General features: G+C 45.0%; 1 protein-coding gene across 3 annotated transcripts; it reads left to right on the top strand.

The window, feature by feature from the left end:
• Positions 1-93: 93 nt before the first annotated feature.
• LOC126774097 (fatty acid synthase) lies at positions 94-21723 on the top strand. 3 transcript variants are annotated; one of them, XM_050495417.1, is made up of 23 exons: positions 94-348; positions 6262-6464; positions 9223-9989; positions 10180-10410; positions 10597-10914; positions 10994-11303; positions 11374-11567; positions 11641-11869; positions 12051-12532; positions 13288-14235; positions 14322-14939; positions 15014-15223; positions 16982-17115; positions 17334-17754; positions 17835-18022; positions 18095-18237; positions 18310-18430; positions 18514-18713; positions 18846-19253; positions 19336-19664; positions 19757-19987; positions 20412-20576; positions 20669-21723. In XM_050495417.1, the coding sequence occupies exons 2-23, from the start codon at positions 6299-6301 to the stop codon at positions 21023-21025; spliced, it is 7170 nt and encodes a 2389-aa protein (XP_050351374.1). In that variant the 5' UTR covers positions 94-348; positions 6262-6298; the 3' UTR covers positions 21026-21723. The 3 variants fall into 3 exon arrangements, with proteins under 3 accessions (XP_050351374.1, XP_050351373.1, XP_050351375.1); XM_050495416.1 differs by lacking the exon at positions 94-348 and adding an exon at positions 6028-6165; XM_050495418.1 differs by lacking the exon at positions 94-348 and adding an exon at positions 6040-6171.
• Positions 21724-24105: the final 2382 nt, after the last annotated feature.

Below are 24105 nucleotides of genomic sequence, written 5' to 3' on the forward strand. Positions count from 1 at the left end.
TGGCCGCGTGCACGTGGCCTGATCTCGCACCATAGCAACGTGCCTCGCCCCGGCCCCGCACGCCCCTCGTTAGATATTCGCGCAAGGAACCGTCTCCTGACTCACAGTCGTGCCGCAGTTCCGCGCTGCTTTGACGTTTCGTTTGATAATTTATACTTCGTATAATAAAAGATCGACTGCCGGTCGATAAATACGAATCCTTACAGCGCCGGCTACGCTATTACATTGTTTACTTTTATTACAAGTGTTAATTGGTAGTTGCTTGAATTCCCATAGCATATAATTGTTTCATTCTGCTGAAGAGCTGAGGTCTAAGACCGCATTCAGTGGCATTTTTGTAATTATTGAGTAAGTAGTTCCAATTTTTATTTAATATTTCATCATAAAATGTGTTTAAAAATATGGTATCAAATAAGCAAGTATTATCTTCGGATTCGGTATAATTGTTAACATTCTAGTCTAATGCAAACTTTTAAGTTTATAATATAAATTAAACCACGCCATTGTTGTAATGAATAATTTGTATTCCTTTCCTTTCAAATTATTTAGTATCTATCTTTAATAACAAATCAATATTTCAGTCTTAAGTACCTTTTTATTTTTATTACTTTCTAGAAACAAATATGTTTTAAAAAAACGTCTCGAGTTGTGTAGTAAGGAAAATATTTCAAACGAAAATATTGTCTTAGTTTCTTTTGTTGTCAAAGCAAAAAATAAATTATAATAATGAAATATGATTTAATATAAGAAAGCCATGGTTCTAACGAAGTTGAATAGTGCCAACCCAACCCGTGGGTGTCGTAAAAGCTTGACTAACGATAAGAGAATTTTGAAGGATTATTGAGCATGTAAGTTCCTTAAATACCACTATGGTGGCGGTGAATCAACGCACCAGCAAAATAATTTCGAGGGAGGGTTCAGGGTTCGTCTTAGGCAGAAGGCAGAATGCTGTAATTTTTTTTAAAGTAGCGTAGACACCGCCCCGACTCCAAATAATTTGTTAAAGCTAGCGAATAGTTTGACCATCTAATGTTCCATCTATGTACTTTAGATGGTGTAATCATTATACTTATACTCACAGAATATCAATATAGTTAGCAATATTGTAGTAACTTGATTTAATAATATTTAGTTATTCACTTGGTTTATTAATATGCCATCCGAAAGATTATTTTACAATTTGTCACAGTAAATTAACAGTAACTCTTGTTTTTGTTACATTATTCCAATCTTTATCTGTGATTTATATACTTACAAACATAAACAGCTGATTGCGTACAGATGCCGGCTTCGGCCGGCGCAACTCGCTACTCGGCCGTAAAGTAGAGCTAGACAACTGCAACTAACAATACATTTCACACGAGTTCATTGCTTTTTGGAGCACAAGTATACATTTCTTTTTTTAAAAAATTAAAAGATTGTCCAGTCAAACAACCGGAAAGAGAACGGATGATAAAAAATGTTTGATAGATAATGCTCGTGGTATTATGTTTGGCGGTTCGCGGCGCGTAGATCAGGTGGAGTGACGTCATCGACCAGCTGACAGACTATCGTCTCTAGCGACTTGGATTTAATTGCTAATAAGCTTGTAATTCTTTGATTTTCAGTGAAACGCAACAGGTGTATTCTTATCCAATCAATCTTATCTAGAAAACAAACGCAAGTTCCTCGTTATGTTTTTGTAATATTAGTACAATATCGCGACTGCTCGACGCTTCGCTGACTTACGAGTAGATTAGTCGAGAAAGCTAACCTTTACATTGAGCGTGTTTTGATATTGATAATTCTCATATTTAGTAAACATAAATGTACAAAAATAAATTAAAATAAATTTTTGAACAAAGATGCAATTAATGCTTTAACTATATTTATTCAATTATTTGTTCAGTTCTAGTATTATAACTATACGACTAACGGTGCGATTTCAAATGTGAGAAAAGAAAATTAATAAAAAATGGATATAATGAAAAATAAATATATTTTTTAAACGAATGAATCGTTCAAACAAGTTGTCAGGTCTATCGATGATATCGTTGTTTTTATATAAGGCTCTGTAGTTGCACCATATACCAATGTTCAAGCGTGCAAATTGTTCTTAGATTAGGGCACTTAAGCTACGACAATTTATTGCAAGTATACGTTCTATATGGTTTGCAATTTTTATTTTGTATTTTAATTAAAAATGGTTAGGATAATGTATTTTATATTTCAAATACGTGTGAAATATTATATTGGTTGATTTTAATTGAAGCAAAGCATGTATTTTGCTCAATTCTGATAATATGAAAAAATATACAATCCGATTGAGTAAATTTAGTTTTAAGAAGTTATAATAAGGATGAAGTCGTTATTTATAAATCGGTTAATATACTTAAAAAATATATACATATACTCAATATTTTCAGTTCAAATACACTTTCAATGCATATTTGTATACTAAACTTAAGTAAAATAAGAGTAGCACTATCTGTAAAATATCTGTGATAGTAAAAATCCTACTAACATGAATGTATTTTTATATTATATTGTATCGTATATTTTAATTGTACAGAAACGTATGAAACGAAGTTGTGCGTATCTTGGTTTAGTAGTTAATTCAGTGAGGGACGTATCGCAACCCATCGCACGTATACGTATCCTCTTTTGTTAGTGTACATTAATAGGCCATACAACTAATAGATACGTTATTTAATACACATATAGTTACTAAATGTTAATTTTTTGAACTCTTCATGTAGTTACATTTTATAAAAGTAATAATAGTAATTATACGATAACAATGGAAACTGAAACACTAAAAAAATAACAATTTAATTATTCGCATGCCCATTCGCATGGTTAAATCGTAGACAGAGAAACAAATAGACCAAGGTGCCGTAAAACCGCGATTGAGACAGAGATATTTTGTCAATGTGTGCGTATAATGTTGCCATAGTAAATGCATTCCCTGTTTTGGGAAATAAAAAAATTCAGAATTTAATTAAAACAAATTAAGATTATTACATTTTACTTTTTAATATTTATAGATTTTTTTAATTAAAATATTTTTTTGTCGTCCGTTTCCGTTATCAATAGTACTTCAGCATCTTTATATGGTACTGAATTAGCATTCTCCTCAGATGAATTTACTGGTTTATTTAAAGATTTACTGGTGGTAGAGCTTTGTGCAAGCTCGTCTGGGTAGGTACCACCCACACATCAGATATTCTACCGCAAAACAGCAGTACTTGTTATTGTTGTGTTCCGGTTTGAAGGGTGAGTGAGCCAGTGTAATTACAGGCACAAGGGACATAAAATCTTAGTTCCCAAGGTTGGTGGCGCATTGGCTGTATAAGCGATGGTTGACATTTCTTACAATGCCAATGTCTAAGGGCGTTTGGTGACCACTTCCCATCAGGTATATGCTCGTCCGCCTTCCTATTCTATATAAAAAAAAATATGTTGAAATCTAAAACACACAATTAAATTATTAATAAAGAATGGTTGCGACATATATTTCTATGTTTACCTCTTGACTCGGAATCTAATTATATTATAAATTCATGAAGAATGTTAAATAATATTGTCGTTAGGAAATTATAAATAGGAGAACGAATAAATTAAAATAACATATTTACATATAACGAAGCACTTTAGGTTATTATTAGTCTCTGTATTTATTTGTTTACAGTGTCGACGAGTCAACATTTTTTATCGAAAATTTTTTAGCTGACGCTGGCAGCACTTACATGATAAATAATTATAGGTAATGAATGATAAAAACTGGAAAATCCTATTATCTTTAGGATTTTAATGCAATATAAGGTTCCGTCACGCTATGGCATAAATAAACATAACTGAGAAACTATATTTAGGGAATTGTAAAGAGTGTGTTTTCACGCGCCGGCAATTTTCTTCTTGATATCGCTTTAACATGAAATAATACGACAATGCACCATTGTATAACCTTTGATATTATATAAGGATTGTTTCACGGCTTTTCACTGGATTAGAATCGTTTTCTAATATAAAAATAACTTATCCTAAATAATATATATACATATATTATTTACGGCAAGGGCAATTAAACATTAGCGATATGCAATTTGTGCAGACATAACAATTTTACCAAGTCGTGTTCGCGACTGCATCGAGTTTGATTATGAAGGCAGTTTTCCGTAGTCGGTTTATCTGACATACTATCTTGTAATATCTATCTGTCGAACTAACAATGAGAGCTAGTTACGACTGCTATGAATCAGCGATGGAGTAGATTTACGTTAAATTGCAAGTGTGGAGAAAATCCAGTACTTAAACTGTTAGACGTTTTACAGAGATCTATGATTGAAATATCTCAAAATGAAGCAAACATTGATGAATCTCTTTAGAGGATGATTGGAGTAATTAAATAAAACGTAGAATGTCACAAATAGGTACCATAGAGTCCAACAGCAGCTATCGGCGGTAAGGTGTGGTGCGCCGCGACTCTAACCCCACGATCTCTGCTATCACTGATAAGGGTGACCTTTCCAAGTGCAAACACGCGCGGAGAGTCAGCGTCATTACAATTATGCAACTTATTCCGACTCTCGAGGACCAATTCTATGTAATTTTATCTACAAAATCGTAATACTATTTTGCCGTTTATAATTTAGCTTTATATTTTTAGTATCTTGGGAAATAGACTAGAAATAGACGCGGTAAAAGTATTAATAATAGAATAGCGAATAGATTAGCTTATAAGAACGTCAACGGTGTTTTATACCTTTATAGTTCTTCTAAAAACAATACTCCAAAACAGATTAAATATCTGTAGGTTTCCTTATGAGTTTCCTTCGTTGGATTTTCCATGAAAGATTGCTTAATAATATGAGGTAGAAGTGTTGTTTCTGTTTTCAACAATTTGTCCTCTTATTTATCCACTTGAAGCTCAACCTAAAATGGATTGTGGTTTTGTTGTAATCAAACTCTTAATATGTGTATGTATAGCGTTACTAGCGAATCGTAGTAAGTTAGTACCCGATGTACGAAAAAATAACAACGCGTTTGTGTTGTGTATGACGTCATTAAATTAAATGTAGAATTGCCCCAATGTAGCGCAGTCTTACGTCCCCGTCACGACATTCTTAATACAATAAATATTGATAGTCCTTTGTAATGAACAATAAAAGCATAATTACATTAAACCTGAGTGTGTGAGGACATTCCTAAAATTGTATCAAACAGTTTTGCTATCTTAAACTTTTAAAATAATTTTAGTTATATAATACCAATTGTTTATATAATATTTTATATAAACAATTGGTATTATATAATATTTTAACTAAAAACCTTTTATTTACATATTAAAACAACACAGCTAAGACGTCACGGATAAAGTACCTACTGCCTACTGCGCATATTCTAGAGACTATGTTAGTCACTACAAAGTAGAATCAATGTGATAAATATAATATTTGCGTTATATCTAGATAAAGTCTATCAACTACTTATATAAGTTGTATCATAATTGCAAGACTGAAATAATTCTTATAAAAATTCACCGATTGATACATACAGACATATTCAGATCCATGAAACTTGTAGAAACAGGCAAGCGAAGCCAACGACGAGCCTCTTTGGGTCGCGTCAATTGGCGCACAAAGAGCGCTATTGTAACCACCGCCGCTCCTTCTGTCCCACTTTGCTCTTTCATGTAACGGGAAGCAGTCGGCGGTACCCTGCAATGATATCGTACCCGCCACATGTTGGTATGTCGTGTGCGATTGACAGACAATAATGTTACGAAATGCGTCGGTAATTGAGGGGTCAAAAGTCTTATTGTCGTCGGCGATATCGAACGAAGGTCGAATCGGACATTGCTTACCTCCAAATTTAGAATACATAATCTCATCTTACGCTTAGCAAGTAGAAGTTTGGCGGAGGAGGAGTTCGACTAAGAAGAATCATCGACCTTCGTCGTCCTTGCGAGATGATAAGACAGTCAGGGTCTCATGGAAACGTAAGTCGGGTCGCGACCCCACTATCGCGCCCTTTTAACCGTACGCCGCGCCGCCGCAGCTTCATTTTACGCGTGCACTTCCTTGCGTGCGGCTCGACGTCCGCTCGCTGCCCCGCCATCCGTCGCTTTTTATTCGTTTTGAGTACCAACAGCTTCCACGGTTAAACATACCGGCTTCCAAACCGGTGAGAGTATGTCAAATTGCAGAAGATGTTACGCGATGTAACTTTATGCCCTTCATTTTGACCAGTTCTTATAGCCGAGTGTTTGTTTGATTACAGATTATTAGCACGGTGAATATCACATCACAAGGTGAAAATGCCGGGTGCGGTGATGAACGGAAGTCGAGCAGGAAAATCGGACGACATCGTGTTGACTGGATTGTCGGGTCGCCTCCCTGAGTCCAATAATATCGAGGAGTTTGCACAGCAGCTTTTTGATGGGGTCGACCTCGTTACAGCCGATGACCGACGCTGGACTCCCGGTATGTGTATTTTTTACTCTAAGAATTAACACGAAAGTTAAATTGTAACTACGGAAAACCAAAACTCAATGTTGGAGAACCGAGGGTTCATACCTTGTTGATGTCGTCATAGTAATAGCAGCTGTTCGGAATCGGATGGCTGCGATGTGTATTGTGGTGTAATTCAGCCGACGGTTTGTGAACGCGAGCCAATGTTCTCAGCATAATAAGGGCTTCTCTTATTCAATTTATTTTCGTCATTGTTCGTTAATTGGCAAGATTCTATATTAATAGGACTAACACTTACGTACGTATTTAAGGTTTATTGTTCAATTGCAATTGAAAACAATGTATCTCAATTGTTTGCGTTGGTTTTCATTCTTTCCGAAAACCGTTTTTATGGATCATTTATGAACTACCTCCACGTCGTCCTTTAAGAAAAACATCGAACCCTTTAACATTTATGTATTCATATTTTTAAATAATATTGCCTAAATACAAAGGACATCTCTATCTTCAAACCTTTTTGAAGAGTCCTTATTTTTTGAGCTTCATCCCTTATTTTACTGCATTTAAAAAAACCTTGAAATCAATATTTGTTATTTATACCGGAAAGCATAAATATTATCGTTCACACTTCTATCTTGAAAAACTACGTAGACACCGTATAGGGGCCTACTATTTTTCATCCCCTTCTATTACTACCGTTATACAACTGGAATTTCTAAAAACTCGCCAACTTTTATAACTTTATTTAAATGCTACACACAAACCGTCATCTCCCATTTTACACCAAATCATTATTGTCATAGTAGCCTTTGTCTTTTCTTGGTTTGTGCCAAACTTAATCAAAAACTGTTCTTTGGTCTGTTTTTTGGTGTCAAATTTGTATATACGTACAGAGTCTATTTCGCATGTATAACAATAGTTTGGATGAAATCGATTTTGACTACGAGTTAGTGTTAGTTTAGTGAGCAGCACATTTCGATTTCGTTAAGAAAATTACGCTAAATAGTTTGTGGCGGAATCACCCCTTGAACCGCTAACGCGGACAATAAATATATAGGGATGCGTCAATAAAAATCCAGACCTATTTATTCATCGAACTATCCTTAAATTGTTTTCCTTAAACTGCGAGGAAAAAAACAATAGTTAATTTTGTATGAGGATACTTTAAATTGCGTCATCTTTTAGAAATATGAAAAGCAAAACAAATGGATGTCTCTTGCGCTGAGATTACTGCAGGAAAAGTGTTATTTACGCCATTCTGAGAGTTCTGTCTCACATTACTATGTCACTCCGATTCAAACAAAACAAGCCCACCCTTCACAGGTTTTGCTACAATATTGTTGGTAGCCTACAAAAGGTTCATGCACTGTTGTGGTCGTCGTCAATCTATGTATATTTGTATGTTTGTTTAGAACACATCATCATTAGCATTCATCCTTAACAGTTTCAGTTTTTGATGGGTAACATACAAGTTTATATATTATTGTCACAATAAGCCTCAAGTCCAATTAGAGACATTAAGATGATCCAATAGATTTACTACTTCTTAGCGAGTTCGACAAATTCCTAACAATACGAAAATACACTCGTAAAAAGAGCAAGTTCTGGCTTATGTAATATGCGTAGTTGGTGTATATGGAAACATAACGATCGCGTTGCAGACCGAAGTAGAGTTATGTTATGTACTCGTACGACATACTCAGGTACTTGTGATCGGAACGCATTTGTTTATTTTTTCATATAGAATTATTGATCCTCCCCGCCTGCATTGCACTTGACAATCGTCTACATAACACTTCGCGGCGTCACCCATTGCGTGGCGCAACAGCTTACATTAGCATGCAACTATTATAATATTGCTAGAACATTTTATTCTGATATTCATTCAATTTCAAAATAAAAAAACTCGACTTTATAACATGTAAAAAATGTTATTTTATGTTAACAATGGATGTTTTATATTTTTATTATTTTATGTTATACCTTGAATACATAATGAATATATAAATAATTTATAGGAGGCGTGTAGTTAGTTATCGCAGTAATATCACGTAAGAAATATCTGACCTTGGTAATTAATAATTAAACAAAAAAGCATGGGAAAGGAATATAAGGAAGTCTAATAATATCTTGTCAAAGATATTGATCTATTGACGAATATAATCATTTGTCGTGTATGACGTAAAGTAGATTTGCTTCATGAGAATCATTGTTTATTAAGCCATAAAAACAAACACTGTATTATAATTTTTAAATATTTTTTTTATTGTTATTATACAATTACTGAGTTTATGGATGATAGCACACCGCGCCTGCTGGCTATTTTTATACTGAAAATTTGGTTTCCTTCCTAATAGTTTCTTATTTGACAATCAACAAGTAATGCTCTTATTTATGTATGCATATACTACATCTATATGTAGAAAGTAAAGTTAAAAATAATTATTTTTTAAAAGGTGCCGCGTATGTAGATTACTATTAATTACCGATGCGTTATACAACCAACCTAAATAAGTGTAAGTAGGTTCTACGTACGCACGTACGAGGATAACGTTATCAATGTTGTACTTATAAATAAATTAAAATAATAAACATGTTGAATTATTAAAATATGATAAATAAATTTAAAAAAATCCGCTGAGTTTCTGTCGCCGATTCTTCTCAGGACTGGTTGTTTCTTTTCCGAACCGGTGATAGGTTTCTAGTTTGACTATCAATAAGCAAGTGTAATGCTTCAATGTTGAGTAAAGTATTTGATTTTATTCGGTAGGCTTACATGGTTTACCGGAGCGCAATGGTAAACTAAAGGACCTCGCCCACTTCGATGCCACATTTTTTGGCGTGCACGCAAAACAAGCACATCTGATGGACCCGCAGCTGCGGCTGCTGCTAGAGTTGACGCACGAGGTGATCATCGACGCGGGCCTCAATCCTTCCGAGCTGCGCGGCTCGCGCACCGGCGTATACGTCGGCGTGTCCAATTCGGAGACCGAAGAGTTATGGACGGCCGACCCGGATAAGATCAACGGCTACGCGCTCACCGGCTGCTGTCGAGCTATGTTTCCCAATCGCATATCGTACACTTTCGATCTGAAGGGTCCCTCCTACGCCATCGACACCGCTTGCTCGAGCTCGATGTTCGCGTTGGCGCAGGCCGTGAACGCGATGCGCACGGGCCAGTGCGACGCGGCCGTGGTCGCCGGTACCAACCTGTGCCTTAAGCCAGCCAACTCGCTCAACTTCCATCGCCTGAGCATGCTGTCACCGGAGGGTCGCTGCGCGGCGTTCGACGCCAGCGGGCGCGGCTACGTGCGCTCGGAGGCGGCCGTGGCCGTGCTACTTCAGCGTCGCGGAGCCGCCCGGCGCGTATACGCCACCGTTCGCGGTGCGCGAATGAACACCGATGGCAGCAAGGTCCAGGGTATCACCTTCCCCTCGGGCGACATGCAGCGTCAACTCGCCACGGAGACTTTCGCGGAGGCGGGCCTGCGACCTCAAGACGTAGTCTATGTCGAAGCCCACGGGACTGGCACGAAGGTACGGGTGTATTTACATTTTAAATTAATTCATTTTATATTAAACTTTATTTTGTAGTCAGGCCGTTGGATTTACAAAAAGTAAAATAGTTTAAAAAGTTACGAAAATTTAGCTTAATGTAAATTATGATTACGACTGCGCGAGCTAATAGGTTAGTAAAATTGAACAGTTAAATGGTCGTTGGTTTTAGGTGGGCGACCCGCAAGAAGTTAATGCAATCGCAGAGTTGTTCTGTAAGGACCGCAAAGGCCCCTTATTGTTGGGCTCGGTTAAATCTAACATGGGCCACTCGGAACCCGCCTCCGGTCTATGTTCCATTGCCAAAGTGGTGGTTGCCATGGAGCGCAGTAGTATCCCGGCCAACCTGCACTACAAGGAGCCTAACGCCGACATACCGGCGCTCAGCGACGGCCGCATTAAGGTAAATAGACTACTCGTCGTTATGTCACAATGTGTCGCCATCGTTTCTGAAGCCTATAAAGTAATCAGAATAGAATAAAAAAACTTAATTGCAAACAAGTTAACTATCTATTATTATAATGTGATTCAGCTTAATATTGTTTCGGCGCACGAAAGGACGAACGATAATCGAAACCGTCCCCGGCAGGTCGTGGACCGCAACACGCCTTTCGAGGGCGGGCTCGTGGCGGTGAACTCGTTCGGCTTCGGCGGCGCCAATGCGCACATCATCCTGGAGTCCGAGCGCGCCGGCCGGCCCGCGCCCGCCAGCTACGCCTCGCCGCGCCTCGTGCTGGCCTCGGGCCGCACCGAGGACGCCGTGCGCGACCTGCTGGCGCTGGCCGCCGAGCACCCGCGCGACGCCGAGCTGCACGCGCTGCTGGACGCCGTGCACGCGCACAACGTGCCCGGACACGCGCATCGCGGCTTCCGTCTGCTCGCCGACGCGCCCATGGAGGAGATCTCGGTGAGTGTCGACGCCGCTGGCGACGTGCGGACGAATCGATCGGAAACTCGTCACTAACATTGCGTTTGTCGTCGCGCAGGAAGTGGAGAGCGGCGAGCCTCGCCCGATCTGGTTCGTGTTTTCGGGCATGGGCTCGCAGTGGGCCGGCATGGCGCGCACGTTGCTGCGCCTGCCCGTGTTCGCGAACAGCGTGCAGCGCTCGGCCGCGGCGCTCAAGCCGCACGGCATCGACTTGCTGCACGTGCTGTCCGACGCGCCGGAGTCCGCCTTCGACGACGTCGTCATGTCCTTCGTGTCCATCGCAGCCGTGCAGGTCGCCCTCGTCGACGTTCTGCGCGCTGTCGGAATCCGACCGGACGGCATCGTCGGTCATTCCGTGGGCGAAATCGGTAAACGATCACGGCCGATCGACATCCGTTTAAAATCGAATTCCTGTACTAAACGGATGCTTTGCGCTAGGTTGCGCGTATGCGGACGAGACCCTGACAGCGGAACAGGCCGTGCTCGCGGCATTTTGGCGAGGTCGCAGCATCGTGGACGCGAAACTGCCTCCCGGCGCCATGGCGGCGGTCGGGCTCTCATGGGAGCAGTGCGTGGCGCGCTGCCCCTCCGACATAGTGCCCGCTTGCCATAACGCTGCAGACAGCGTCACGGTACGTCTCGCTACTCGTAATCGAAGCTAAACTAATTGAATACGTCGATTTAAAATACTGGTGCGTCGGACAGATATCGGGGCCGGTGGAGTCGATCGAGAAGTTCGTGGCGACGCTGGCGGCCGAGGGCGTGTTCGCGCGGCGCGTCAACAGCTCGGGCGTGGCGTTCCACAGCAAGTACATCGCGGCCGCCGCCCCGCAGCTGCGCCGCAGTCTCGAGCGCGTCATCCCCAGCCCCAAGCCGCGCTCCGCGCGCTGGCTGTCTTCCTCGCTGCCCAAGGATCAATGGAATTCCGAAATAGGTTAGACTAACTAAATTATGTGAATTTAATCCGAACCGATCTGCCTGAAAAGAGAAATAGAACCGGAAACCTATTTAATAAGAATAGGTTTCTCGTCCTCGGTACAATAGAGACTAGTTGCTGCCATTCATTCAATCGGTCTTTTGCGAATAAGAGTAAATAGCACGAACGGGTGTTACAGCCAAACTGAGCGACGCCGCGTACCACGTGAACAACCTGCTGTCGCCCGTGCGCTTCGCCGAGGCCGTGCGCGAGGTGCCCGAGCGCGCCGTGCTGGTGGAGGTGGCGCCGCACGCGCTGCTGCAGGCCGTGCTCAAGCGCGCCCGCCCCGCGCCCGCCGCCGCGCACGTGCCGCTCGTGCGCCGCGACGCGCCCGACGCCTGCGCGCACCTGCTGGCCGCGCTGGGCCGCCTGTACGCCGCCGGCGCGCAGCCGCGGCCCGGCGCGCTGTACCCGCCCGTGGCGTGGCCCGTGTCGCGCGGCACGCCGGGGCTGGCGTCGCGCGTGCGCTGGGACCACTCGGTGGAGTGGAGCGTGGCGCACTACGGCGCCGCGCGCTCCGGAGAGAACGTCATCGAGTACGACCTCTCCAAGAACGACGACTCCTTCGTCGCCGGCCACAACATCGACGGCAGGATTCTGTTCCCCGCCACGGGATACCTGGTAAACTATGTAGCCCTTCTCCTTGTTGAATCGAGTTATATTTGATATAATAATAATAATAATTTATTTATTTAAGTAACAAGACTCATACAAAATGACAAAAAAAATAAAATAAACACTACTATCTACTACCTATACAATTTACTGGTCCAGCCGAAACTTTACAACAGCGGTTTATAAATAAACAGTCTAGTCTGTTAGCTACCATGATTAGAATTTTGTTAGAGCTGGCCCGGACCCTGTGAACCAAGGATGCACACTTTTTTCGCATTAATGCGTAAAAACAGTCTATATTCAATTCAGCGAACATCCCTGAAGCACTACAGAAGCGAGGCAAACCCATCGGCAAACTAAAGGCGTTATTGTACTGGACACGAAGAGCATTGTATGATTTTAATGTATAATTAGCCCACAAACTACAAGTATAAAAAGAGCTACAGTAAGCGCGGAATAATGTTTTTTACAGCTCTTGAAGCACGCCCAAATCTTCTGACAATCATGTTAGCTTTTATTGACAATGCTCTCCTCTCCCTTTCGATGTCATTATCATCCTTGAGACTGGTGGTTAGTATATGTCCAAGGTGTTTAAATTGGAAAACTTGAGCCAAGCTCAGATTATTAATTTCACCTATATATAATATATATATAGGTAATGTATAGTTATATATAGGACGTTATGTTAGATGTAGGACGCAATATGTAGTCTTGTTTTTCCTCGATAATACCTGTTACACATTCGTACATTCTTATTACAGACTTTGGTTTGGAGAACTATGGCGAAACTGCATAACAAAAAACTTGAAGAAACCCCGGTGATACTTGAAAACGTTCAGTTTAAGCGCGCGACGATCATGTCCCGCGACGCGCCGGTCCGCTTCCTCATAAACATTCTGGAGGGCACGGGCGAGTTCGAGGTGTGCGAGGGCGGCGCCGTGGCCGTGACGGGCAGCGTGCGCGTGCCGGCCGCGCCCGCCGCCGAGCGCCTGCCCGCCGCCGCCGAGCCCGCGCGCGCCGAGCCCGACCTGCTGCCGCTCGTCACCGACGACATCTACAAGGAGCTGCGCCTCCGCGGCTACAACTACGGCGGCATATTCCGCGGCATCCGCACCTCCGACCCGCGCGGCACCGCCGGCACGCTCGCCTGGGACGACAACTGGATCTCATTCATGGACACCATGCTCCAGTTCGGTATCATCGGCGTCGACACGAGGGAGCTGTACCTGCCCACGCGGCTGCAACGCGCCGTCATCGATCCGACAGCGCAGGCGGCCGCCGTCGCCGCCGCCGCCGATGGATGCATACCGGTGCGCATGCGTCGCGACATCGACACCATATCCGCCGGCGGGGTCGAGTTCCGCGGCGTGAAGACCAGCCTGGCGCCGCGGCGCGCCAACGCGCAGGCCGCGCCGAAGATCGAGAAGTACGTGTTCCTGCCGTACGACAACGCCACCGTGGGCACGGAGGACACGTCGCGGTCGAAGCGCGACGCGCTCACGGTGAGCCTGCAGCTCGTGCTGGAGAACGTGGGCGCGCTGCGCCTCAAGCTGGCCGAGGCGGCGCTGGAGCGCGCGGCCGAGGCGCTGCTGGCGCCGCTGGCGCTGGCCGTGCTGGAGGGCGAGCCGCAGGTGCGCGTGGAGAGCGCGCTGGCCGCCGGCGCGCAGGCCGCGCCCTACGCCGCCGCCATGCAGCCGCACGGCATCAAGGTACGATATGTTTAGCGACTGTGGACAATATCCGTGCTCTTCGAAGAACTCCATACTAAAATTTTACATTTTTGCGTCGTTTTCAGGTGACGACCAAGGATGCTCGCAATGGTCCGCCAGATTCGGACTGCCATCTAGTTATAGCGGCGGACGTTCTGTCTCGACACGGCGCGCCGGTGCTCGCGAATCTTACCGGTGCGCTGGGTGAGGCCGGTCTCATACTTCTCGAGGAGCCGCACGGCTCGCTCGACGAGCGAGGAGCCGCCAAGATGATCGAAGAGGCCGGGCTCGGCGTAGTGTCGCGCCAAGTAGCCGCCAATTGCGAGTACGTGTTGCTACGGCGCCTCCCCGCGCTGCCCAAGGGGCGCGTCGTGGTGGAGATCGGTGAGGACGGCAAGTACGCGTGGGTGGAAACACTGCGCGAGGCCATGCAGCGCGCGGAGAGCGAGCCGTTGCGCGTGTACGCGGTGTCGCGCTCGGCCAGCGCCGGCGTGCTCGGCCTGGCTACGTGTCTTCGCGGTGAGGCCGGCGGGCGCTCCTTGCGCGTGTTCTTCCTCCCTAACGCAAAAGAACCCTTCGCGCCCGAAGCGCCAGCCTACGCGTCGCAGGTGCGCAAGGACATCGCAGTCAACGTGTTGCGCGCCGGTGTCTGGGGCTCCTACAGGCACCTGCCGCTAGCGGACACGACCGACGCTCAACTGCAGGTATCGACATCGGTCATCGACAACATTCCGAGCGTTGTCATAAGACGTGCGTTGATGCGACCCCTTCGGCCCAGGTCGAGCACGCCTACGTCAACACGCTGACCCGCGGAGACCTGTCGTCTCTGCGCTGGATAGAGAGCGAGCTGCGCTTCGCGCACGCGCGGCCGACGCCGGCGCGCTCGGAGCTGTGCCGCGTGTACTACGCGCCGCTCAACTTCAGGGACATCATGTTGGCCACCGGCAAGCTGCCGCCGGACGCCTTGCCCGGCGACCTCGCCGGACAGGTGAATCTTTCAATATCACTGAGGCACAGCTGCAGACAATTGTTCCTTCCACCTGGTAGAAAGCGAACCACTACGTGGATATAATTTCACTCAGGTTTTCTCTTACTTATATATATGTCAACACTGCACTACTTGAATAAAATACATATTCTTCGAAACTCAAAACTCAATTTATTACAAAACCACATTTCATTGACACAATAAAATAAAAACCTAACCATCGCGATTCAGAAATGCTCGATACCACAACCAGCGCCATCCAGTGACGAAGCGTCCGAATCATACGTGACAACAATTCTATTCTACTCGTTATTTAAATACATTCTTAACATTTCGCCCACCAAGAACTTGTTCTTTAATATAATTTAAATTTCGATCGTCCACCATGATAAAGTAAATTAAACTAATATATTAATAAGAAAAAGAAAGAATAAATTTCTTTCTTTTTCTTATTAAAAGCACTAACAAAAATATAAATAAATAATCTCAAACTTTATTACCATTCAGGGATTCAAATTAAGGCAAAAAACAAAGTTTATTGCAAGGTCTTTTAAGAAGACCGTTCTTAGTTTTAATTGTAACCACCCGAGTGATTTTGTCTTTTCCTGGGTGTTTTTCTTCAATCTTGCCAAGCAACCATTTGGCTTGTGGTAGATTCTGGTCTTGGAAAATGACATCACCAAATTCTGGTTCGGCATTCTTTACAGACCACTTGTAACGTTGGTTTAACGTTACTAAATAGTCGGCTGACCATCTTTTCCAAAAATAATATAGCGTCTTTTGTAATAGTTTCCAAAGCTTATCTTATCCCAGTGATCTGACCTTTAGAGAAATCTTCATCGGGTATGGTTATAAGTGACTCTCCGATAAGAAAATGACCCGGTGTAAGTGGCAATGGGTCATCTGAAATATCACTCAATTGAAATATTGGCCTAGAATTCAGCCTCTATCTGGGTTAGTAAAGTAGAAAGCTCCTCATATGTTAGAGTACTATCACCTATGACTCTTTTTAGATGACTCTTTGTTTGGCGAACACCAGCCTGCCAAAGTCCTCTAAAATTAGGTGCTTGAGGCGGTATATAGAACCACGTAGTACCTTCATTGGCCAGCAAAGCGCTGACCTCTTTAGGGAAGTCAGACGTCGCTTTATCAAACATCCTTCTCAATTCCAGCACCCACAAAATATGTAGCGTTATCTGAGTACAGATCTTTACAATAGCCTACGGAGTCTCAAGTCTATCTACGGAAGGTTTCATAGCTTTCAGCTATGAAACCGGCAGACGGCTTTTAACTGAACGCCTCGAGTAGCCATACAGATAAACACACAAATATAGCCTTTGTAAGATTTCGAACCACGACCAGGCGAGAATCTAAGTTTAATGAAACCGGTAAAATCCACTCCTGTAGATTTGAGCATTCAAATCTATGATGTCAATCTAACAGCAGGGAGTTGTCCCATAAATGGATTTCTTTTCTGATGTAAATATCTGAGGCATTATATACAATCTCGATAGGATTTTTTGACATGATCTCTTGCCCTTAATATCCAAACCTTGACCTCAAATAGTTTAACATTACTAATGGGCCACCATGTATCCATGTCTTTATATGTGCATCAAGAATGAGAAGTTTTGTAAGGTGATTTGTGACACGGTTTTGATTCGCCAGTTCTGCCCACAAGATCATCTCGACTTAATCTATTTTATCGTAGTTCTTACTCAAATATTAGCTTGTTTATTTATCGATTGCAATTTACAGGAGTGCATTCTGGGTCTGGAGTTCAGCGGTCGGTCGACAGACGGAAAACGAGTAATGGGTATGGTTGCAGCGCGAGGTCTCGCGACGACGGTCATGGCCGATCGAGGCTTTCTGTGGGAAGTGCCGGCAACTTGGTGAGCACTGGAACTTAACTAGTTTCTACGTTTATAGTTAAGATAATGAGATCTACATAGTTGTATAAATTATTACAATTTTTTTATCACACAAACTTACAAAGCTAGAATTATAAAATATACACAAAAAGCTCCAATAAAAATATTCCTACTAAAAATATAAAATGCACGCATGAGACTAAAGCGAGAGCGCCCCGTTGATGTGAGTGCGCGCGCAGGTCGCTGGAGGAGGCGGCCACGGTGCCGGTGGCGTACGCCACGGCGTACTACGCGCTGGCGGTGCGCGGGCGCATGCGGCGCGGCGACGCCGTGCTCGTGCACGCGGGCTCGGGCGGCGTGGGGCAGGCCGCCATCGCCATCGCGCTGCACGCCGGCTGCAGCGTGTTCACCACGGTGGGCACGCCCGACAAGCGCGCCTTCCTGCGCTCGCGCTTCCCCGCGCTGCCCGACGAGAACATCGGCAACTCGCGCGACACGTCGTTCGAGCAGCTCGTGCAGCGCCGCACGCGCGGCCGCGGCGTCGACCTCGTGCTCAACTCGCTCGCCGGAGACAAGCTGCTGGCCTCCGTGCGCTGTCTGGCCAACGGCGGCCGCTTCCTCGAGATCGGCAAACTCGATCTGTCAAATAACACGGCGCTGGTGAGCGATCGCATCTCCGTCTCCACGATACGAGATTCGGGGTTAGATATCGTTTTAATGCGACCCGTTGTCGGCGATAGGGCATGGCGATCTTCCTGAAAAATACGACCTTCCACGGCATCCTCCTGGACGCGCTGTTCGACGCGACTTCCGAGAACGAAGAGAAACAGGCGGTCATGCGTTGCGTGACGGAGGGTATAGCAAACGGTGCCGTGCGTCCGCTGCCTTCCACCGCTTACACCGACCAGCAGCTGGAACAGGCCTTCAGGTAACCACCGCTTCGACCCACTCGAAATGACGTTTAAAGACGAGATGTTTACGGATAGACCTCTTGCCGCAGATACATGGCCACGGGCAAGCACATCGGCAAAGTGCTGCTGCGCGTGCGCGAGGAGGAGGCGGGCGGGGCGCGCCCGGCGCACAAGCTGGTGTCCGCCATCCCGCGCACCTACCTGCATCCCGCGCGCAGCTACGTACTCGTCGGTAGGCATCCTTCCTGCATATTCGGCTGGTGTACTTATAAAATACTTTACGTAATTTATTTTCTCGATTTAGGCGGTCTGGGCGGCTTCGGTCTGGAACTCGGGCAGTGGTTAGTGATGCGCGGTGCTACCGTGCTCGTCTTCAACTCGCGCAGCGGCGTTCGCACCGGATACCAGTCTTGGTGCATCCGCAGGTACGCCTTCCGACGTTCCGGACGAGGGTCCGCGAGTATCGTGACGTGCGTTCTGGAGACACTCATCGATCGATCGGTCGCAGATGGCGCGAGAAGGGCGTGAAGGTGGCCGTGTCGACGGCGGACGCGACCACGCCGAGCGGCGCGCGCGCGCTGCTGCGCGAGGCGGCGGCGCTGGCGCCCGTGGGCGGCGTGTTCAACCTGGCCGCCGTGCTGCGCGACGCCTTCCTCGAGAACCTCACGCCGGACGACTTCCGGGCCGTCGCCAGGCCCAAGATCGATGGTGACTGCTCCGTCCTCGTTTAATTCACATGATCTAGTCAACTTAGAATCAGTACTTACACGTAAAGAATAAAGAAAAACCTATATTAATAATATAAAACAATCTTATATCGTTACTCTTTGCAATTCGTAGGAACGAAAGCGTTGGACGCGGCAACGCGCGAGTTGACTCCGGAACTCGACTACTTCGTTGTGTTCTCGTCGGTGTCTTGCGGGCGCGGTAACCCCGGACAGAGCAATTACGGACTCGCGAATTCCGCTATGGAACGAATCGTGGAGCAGCGGCAGGCGGACGGGCTGCCCGGCCTGGCCGTGCAGTGGGGCGCCATAGGCGAGGTGGGCCTGATCGTGGAGACCATGGGGGGTGACGAAGCGGTGGTGGGCGGAACCGTCCCGCAGCGTATCGCTTCCTGCATGGAAGCGCTGGGAGCGCTACTGGCGCGCCCGCACGCGGTTGCCGCTTCCATGGTGCTGGCCGACAAGCGACGAGCCGCCGCCACGCCGCAGCAGGACCTCTTGCATGCCGTCGCCAACATCCTCGGTACGTGAATTGTATTCGACTCACGTGCTCGTTTCAATGCACTGCACGGGGACGCCACTCATTTCTTTCACTCGATCGACAGGTATCAAAGACCCCAGCAAAGTGTCCGACTCGGCGAACCTCGCGGAACTCGGCATGGACTCGCTGATGGGTGCGGAAATAAAGCAAACGCTGGAGCGGGGATACGACGTAGTGCTGGGTGTGCAGGAGATCAGAGGGCTCACGTTCGCGAAACTGCGCGCCCTCGGCGGCGGCGACGGCGACGCAGGAGCGGGGGCCGCGCCGCCTGCAGCCGAGCCGGCCGCCACCGAGCTGGTGCAGTTCGCCGCGCACGGGGAACTCATGCCCAAGCAGGTCGTCGTCAAACTGCCGAGCGCCTCTACCTCGGACGACGCGCTGCCCGTATTCATGGTGAGTTTGCCCGGTTCGAGCGAGAGAATATAAAGTATATTTCGAACCATCGAAAGTAAATTAAAAGTCAATTTGCGGTCGGGACTTTGCAGGTGCACCCGATCGAGGGAGTGGTGGACTCGCTGCGCGGGCTGGCGGCCGGCGTGCGCGGGCCGGTGTACGGGCTGCAGTGCACGGGGGCGGCGCCGCTCAGCGACATGGCGGCGCTGGCGCGCTTCTACGTCACGCACATGCGCGCGCTGCAGCCGCAGCCGCCATACACGCTGCTCGGGTACTCCTTCGGAGCGGGGGTCGCCTTTGAGATGGCCTTGCAGCTCGAACAGGTAAATGCTGCTAGTAGTTTGTATTTGACTTACGAGCCTACTCAAAAAAGAATATAGGTTAACTAGATGTTCCAAATTAACTGAAATTCTGACGAGCTGGTTGGCGTAGTTGGTAGATACTTGCCTTTCACGCCGAAGGTTGTGGGTTTGTGTTTTTTTTTTTTTTTTGTTTTTATTTGTGTGCATGAACATGTCTGTTTGTCCTGAGTCTGGGTGTAATTATCTATATAAGTATGTATTTACAAAAGAAAAGTAGTATATGTAGTATATCAGTTGTCTGGTTTCCATAGCACAAGCTTTGTATAAGCTTAATTTGGGATCAGATGGCCGTGTGTGAAAAATGACCCAGGATATTATTATTAATTCTTACATAAATAAAATTTTATATACTTTATAAAAATTTAAAAATCGATAAAAATTACAGGCGGGTTGCGAGACGCGCCTGGTTCTGGTTGATGGCTCCCCGGCATACGTCGCCACGCATACGACGCGCGGTAAAAAGAAGAGAGCGACGCGAACCGCACAGAGCGACGAGGCCGATGCGCTCGCTTATTTCGTTCAACTTTTCAAGGACGTCGACGCCGTCAAGGTTGGTATTTGCAGTTTAGTTGGCTACCTATAGTCGACCGAGTGGTAAATGAGTACGGAATTCGAGATACGACGTTATCGGTCGGTCGGCAGGTGTCGTCGGAACTGGAGCGGCTCGGCAGCTGGGAGGAGCGCGTAAAGCGCACGACCGCGCTCGTATCTGGCGCCACCACACACGACGTGGACGCGCTGTCAGCCGCCGCTGCTGCCTTCTACCGCAAGCTGGTGGTGGGAGACGCGTACCGGCCGGCCGGCAAGCTCGGCGCGCCCGTCACCCTCTTCACGGCCAGCGATAACTACGTGGCGCTAGACGAGGACTACGGGTTGGGTGCCGTGTGCTCCGGCGCGCTAGCCACGCACCGGTTGCCCGGCAACCACCGCTCCATCCTGGCCGGCACCGCGGCCGCCGCTATCGCCGACCACCTGTCTGGCATGCTCGCCAAGCACTAGTGCGGCTCGATGTGTACGCGGCGACCGTCTCTCGGCGGAGTAGTGATTGTAAACATAGAACACACATAACACGTCTTGACGGAAGCCAATTTCGAATAATTATCTCTACGTAAATGTAAACATGATCTGTCGGGTCGGTCGTGGCTTGTTTTATATACGCACTGTATGGAGTACATAAGACTATGTATCGAAACATATCTCTGCACGACGTCTCGAAAACTTAAACATTGTACGTAGATATAGAAAAATATATTTCGTGGAAGTGTCAACCTTTTATAAGTAAAAAAATCATATTAAATTCGATAAAGCGATGGTCGTGAGAATGACGTCCTTCCGTTGGGTATGACAAAGGATGTTTTATGTATTTAATATAGTTTAAGTGCAATAGCCTCTCTATTTAACTATGCGGGGTAATTAGTAGAATTTGTAATTATAGATTAAATTACTACACAGTAGAGCTTGGCTCGCCGCTTGTGATACGATATTCCGATACATTCCGACACGGCGCGCTCGCTCCGCCGCGACAGTCGCGCCACAGTCGCGCGACTGTCGCGGCGCCAGAGCGACCGCGCTTGGCGCCCTTAGTATATAATAAGTAGGTGTAAGTAGTTAGTTCCTGTGTGTGGTTGTTGTGGTAATTTATTTATAGCAGAACTAGCGCAAGTGCTCTGTGATTAAAAATGCATTATTTTTGATAATCTTGTTTTATTTAACCTCTATATGATGTACTCCTTATATATAAATAACTAAACTTTGTGTTTTACGTTTTTGTTAAAATTACGATAAAGAAGTAAGGTGCAGAATTACTGAGGATCGCCGAGTTTCTTTCGCCGGTTCTTCTCAGGTCTGAGGTGTTTATTTCCGAACCGGTGGTAGATTTATGACAATCAATAAGTAAGTGTAACGCTTCTATATTGAATAAAGATTTTTACTTTTTTTTTCACTGCCTAGAGTAGACGAGAGACACGGTAGACAGGCGACTGTTGACTTCACAGATACGACGTATACGCGAGTCCCGACAGTTCGCGAGAGGCGCTCGCCGACGACGGCCGACACGCGCAGTAGTCGCGAGTGACTAATGTTCGTCTTACGATATTATTTTTCCACATTATACTATTATCAAGTTGGGTGTACCGACACATTATATTTTAATATGTGAAAGGTTTACGTCGTAGTTATCGAGTGATTCAATATTTATTATATTTTAAATCCTTGACTCTTTTATTATTAAAAACTTATTTTGGTTCATAAAAACGAACTTATTGATAATTCGTTGTACTCGGAGGCTAAAGGGAACAAGCAAGTTATTGCATTCAGATTTGAAAATTATAACTTAAAAAAAAAACATATTTTTAATTATAAAATATTTAGTCATATTATAAAATTGAAAACGGATTTAAAATGTCGATATAAATAAATAGCGAGTAATGTTGAGTCGCGCTCGTGTGTGGTCTGCGCGAGCTGGCAGATCGGATGGTCGCAGAGTCACCGCAGGAATTTACAAGCCCGTGTTAGTATCACTACAATTAAATCTATTGCCTCACTAGTCGGTAGCGAACAGATCTTCTCCCGATATCTTGCGACGTTTTTACAGTTCACGTACATTAATTGGTACCTTTCGTTTTACTGCTCTGCTTTAACTTTCTGCAACGTGATGAAAACTGAAAACTTGAGTTGCTTAAAGGGAACGAGGCTTAAACTCGAAGTACGCATCGTAATAATAAGGCTCATACAATTGTCATCTGCATCCCCTTTATAAATACTCGAGGCCTGGAACCCGGCAAAAGCTATGTAGAATTAACGTAGTAATTTAAGTATAGTTTTTTTTAGAAATAAAACTTATTAGTGGAAACTCTTAATGAATTTCTTCTTTATATTAAAACTAGAGAAAGCTGAGTGAAATCTGTCTCATTATACAAAGTCAGCAAGGTCGCCGATGGGAAATTCAGAGCAGAGGTCGCGAAGTTCGCTCGACAATAGAGACCAGCGCTGATACAAATAAACAACATGCGCGCGACGTTTTTTAAGAATATAATAAAAGAACTTTGATTAGTATTTCGATCGGACTCGATCTCCCAATGATGCTTTACACTTGTTGATTTACTGAGCTACGCATCTCTTTGAATTTTTGTTTTGTAATTGCAAAGTAATTTAAATTGAGTCTCAAATATCAGCAGCGTAGCTGTGTGGATAAGGGCCCAGGTGCGTGGCGCTCTATTTGCACATGGCTTCAACTTACATCAGCCCTTAAACTAATAAGAATACAGTGCCCATGTCTATGAGTGGGGGTTTAGCTTGCTCGTCCGCCTAACTTTTTAAAAAAGCTTAGCTTAGGGGCCATAGTACACCGCAAAATTCTTCAGATTATTTCATGACTTATTTTACCCTTGAATATATAAGTATATACTCGTGCATAACTATAAAAAGGCACACCAAGCTTTTAAGAAAGGTGTATATTTTATATTAAGTAAAGTATAAATAAACGCAAACTACGTAATTTTTTCTACAGAATGAACTTTCGTTCATTTTTACTTCAAAGATCCTACAGGTATACCTTGCAATTCACCGCTAGTGTCTATTAAAATCATAGGAGTATCGCAAGATTGACTCAACTAGTATTCAAGTCACATTGGCTACATAAATGTTAACCTGGGCGGCATTATAGATATACCAGTTTCGACGGCCACCGTTGCGGCTTGTCCAGGAAAAAATCTCAATGACTTTACTGAGCAGTCGGGTCGTGTCCGTCGTGTCTGTGAACTATGACGTGTGAATGATAAAATGACAGCCCTGTTTTAAAAAAATATTATTCAAATCGAATTTGCCCACTTCGACATAACGATCTTTCCAATTCATACCATATAATTGTACTTGTTTAATTAATAATTTTACTATTTATATTATATCTAGAGACTTTACGATTTAACTAAATAAATCATGAAATTAAGAAGCCTGATAAATTTCCGTTCAATCTTACAACAATCATGTAACATACCTATATAAAAAAATCATTATATATATTACATTTTTTTGTGTAAAGCATAGTTTTCTTTTTACATGTCCAAGTATGTTGTGGGTCA

Source organism: Nymphalis io, chromosome 16 (assembly GCF_905147045.1).
Source record: "Nymphalis io chromosome 16, ilAglIoxx1.1, whole genome shotgun sequence".
NCBI lineage: Eukaryota > Metazoa > Arthropoda > Insecta > Lepidoptera > Nymphalidae > Nymphalis > Nymphalis io.

What these genes read in the sequence shown, in the direction of transcription:
- LOC126774097 (XM_050495417.1), top strand. Translation starts at nt 6,299, where the DNA reads ATGCCGGGTGCGGTGATGAACGGAAGTCGAGCAGGAAAATCGGACGAC. An exon ending in TGACCGACGCTGGACTCCCG is followed by an intron (nt 6,465 to 9,222) that starts GTATGTGTATTT and finishes TTTATTCGGTAG; the next exon opens with GCTTACATGGTTTACCGGAG. An exon ending in TCATTCCGTGGGCGAAATCG is followed by an intron (nt 11,304 to 11,373) that starts GTAAACGATCAC and finishes GCTTTGCGCTAG; the next exon opens with GTTGCGCGTATGCGGACGAG.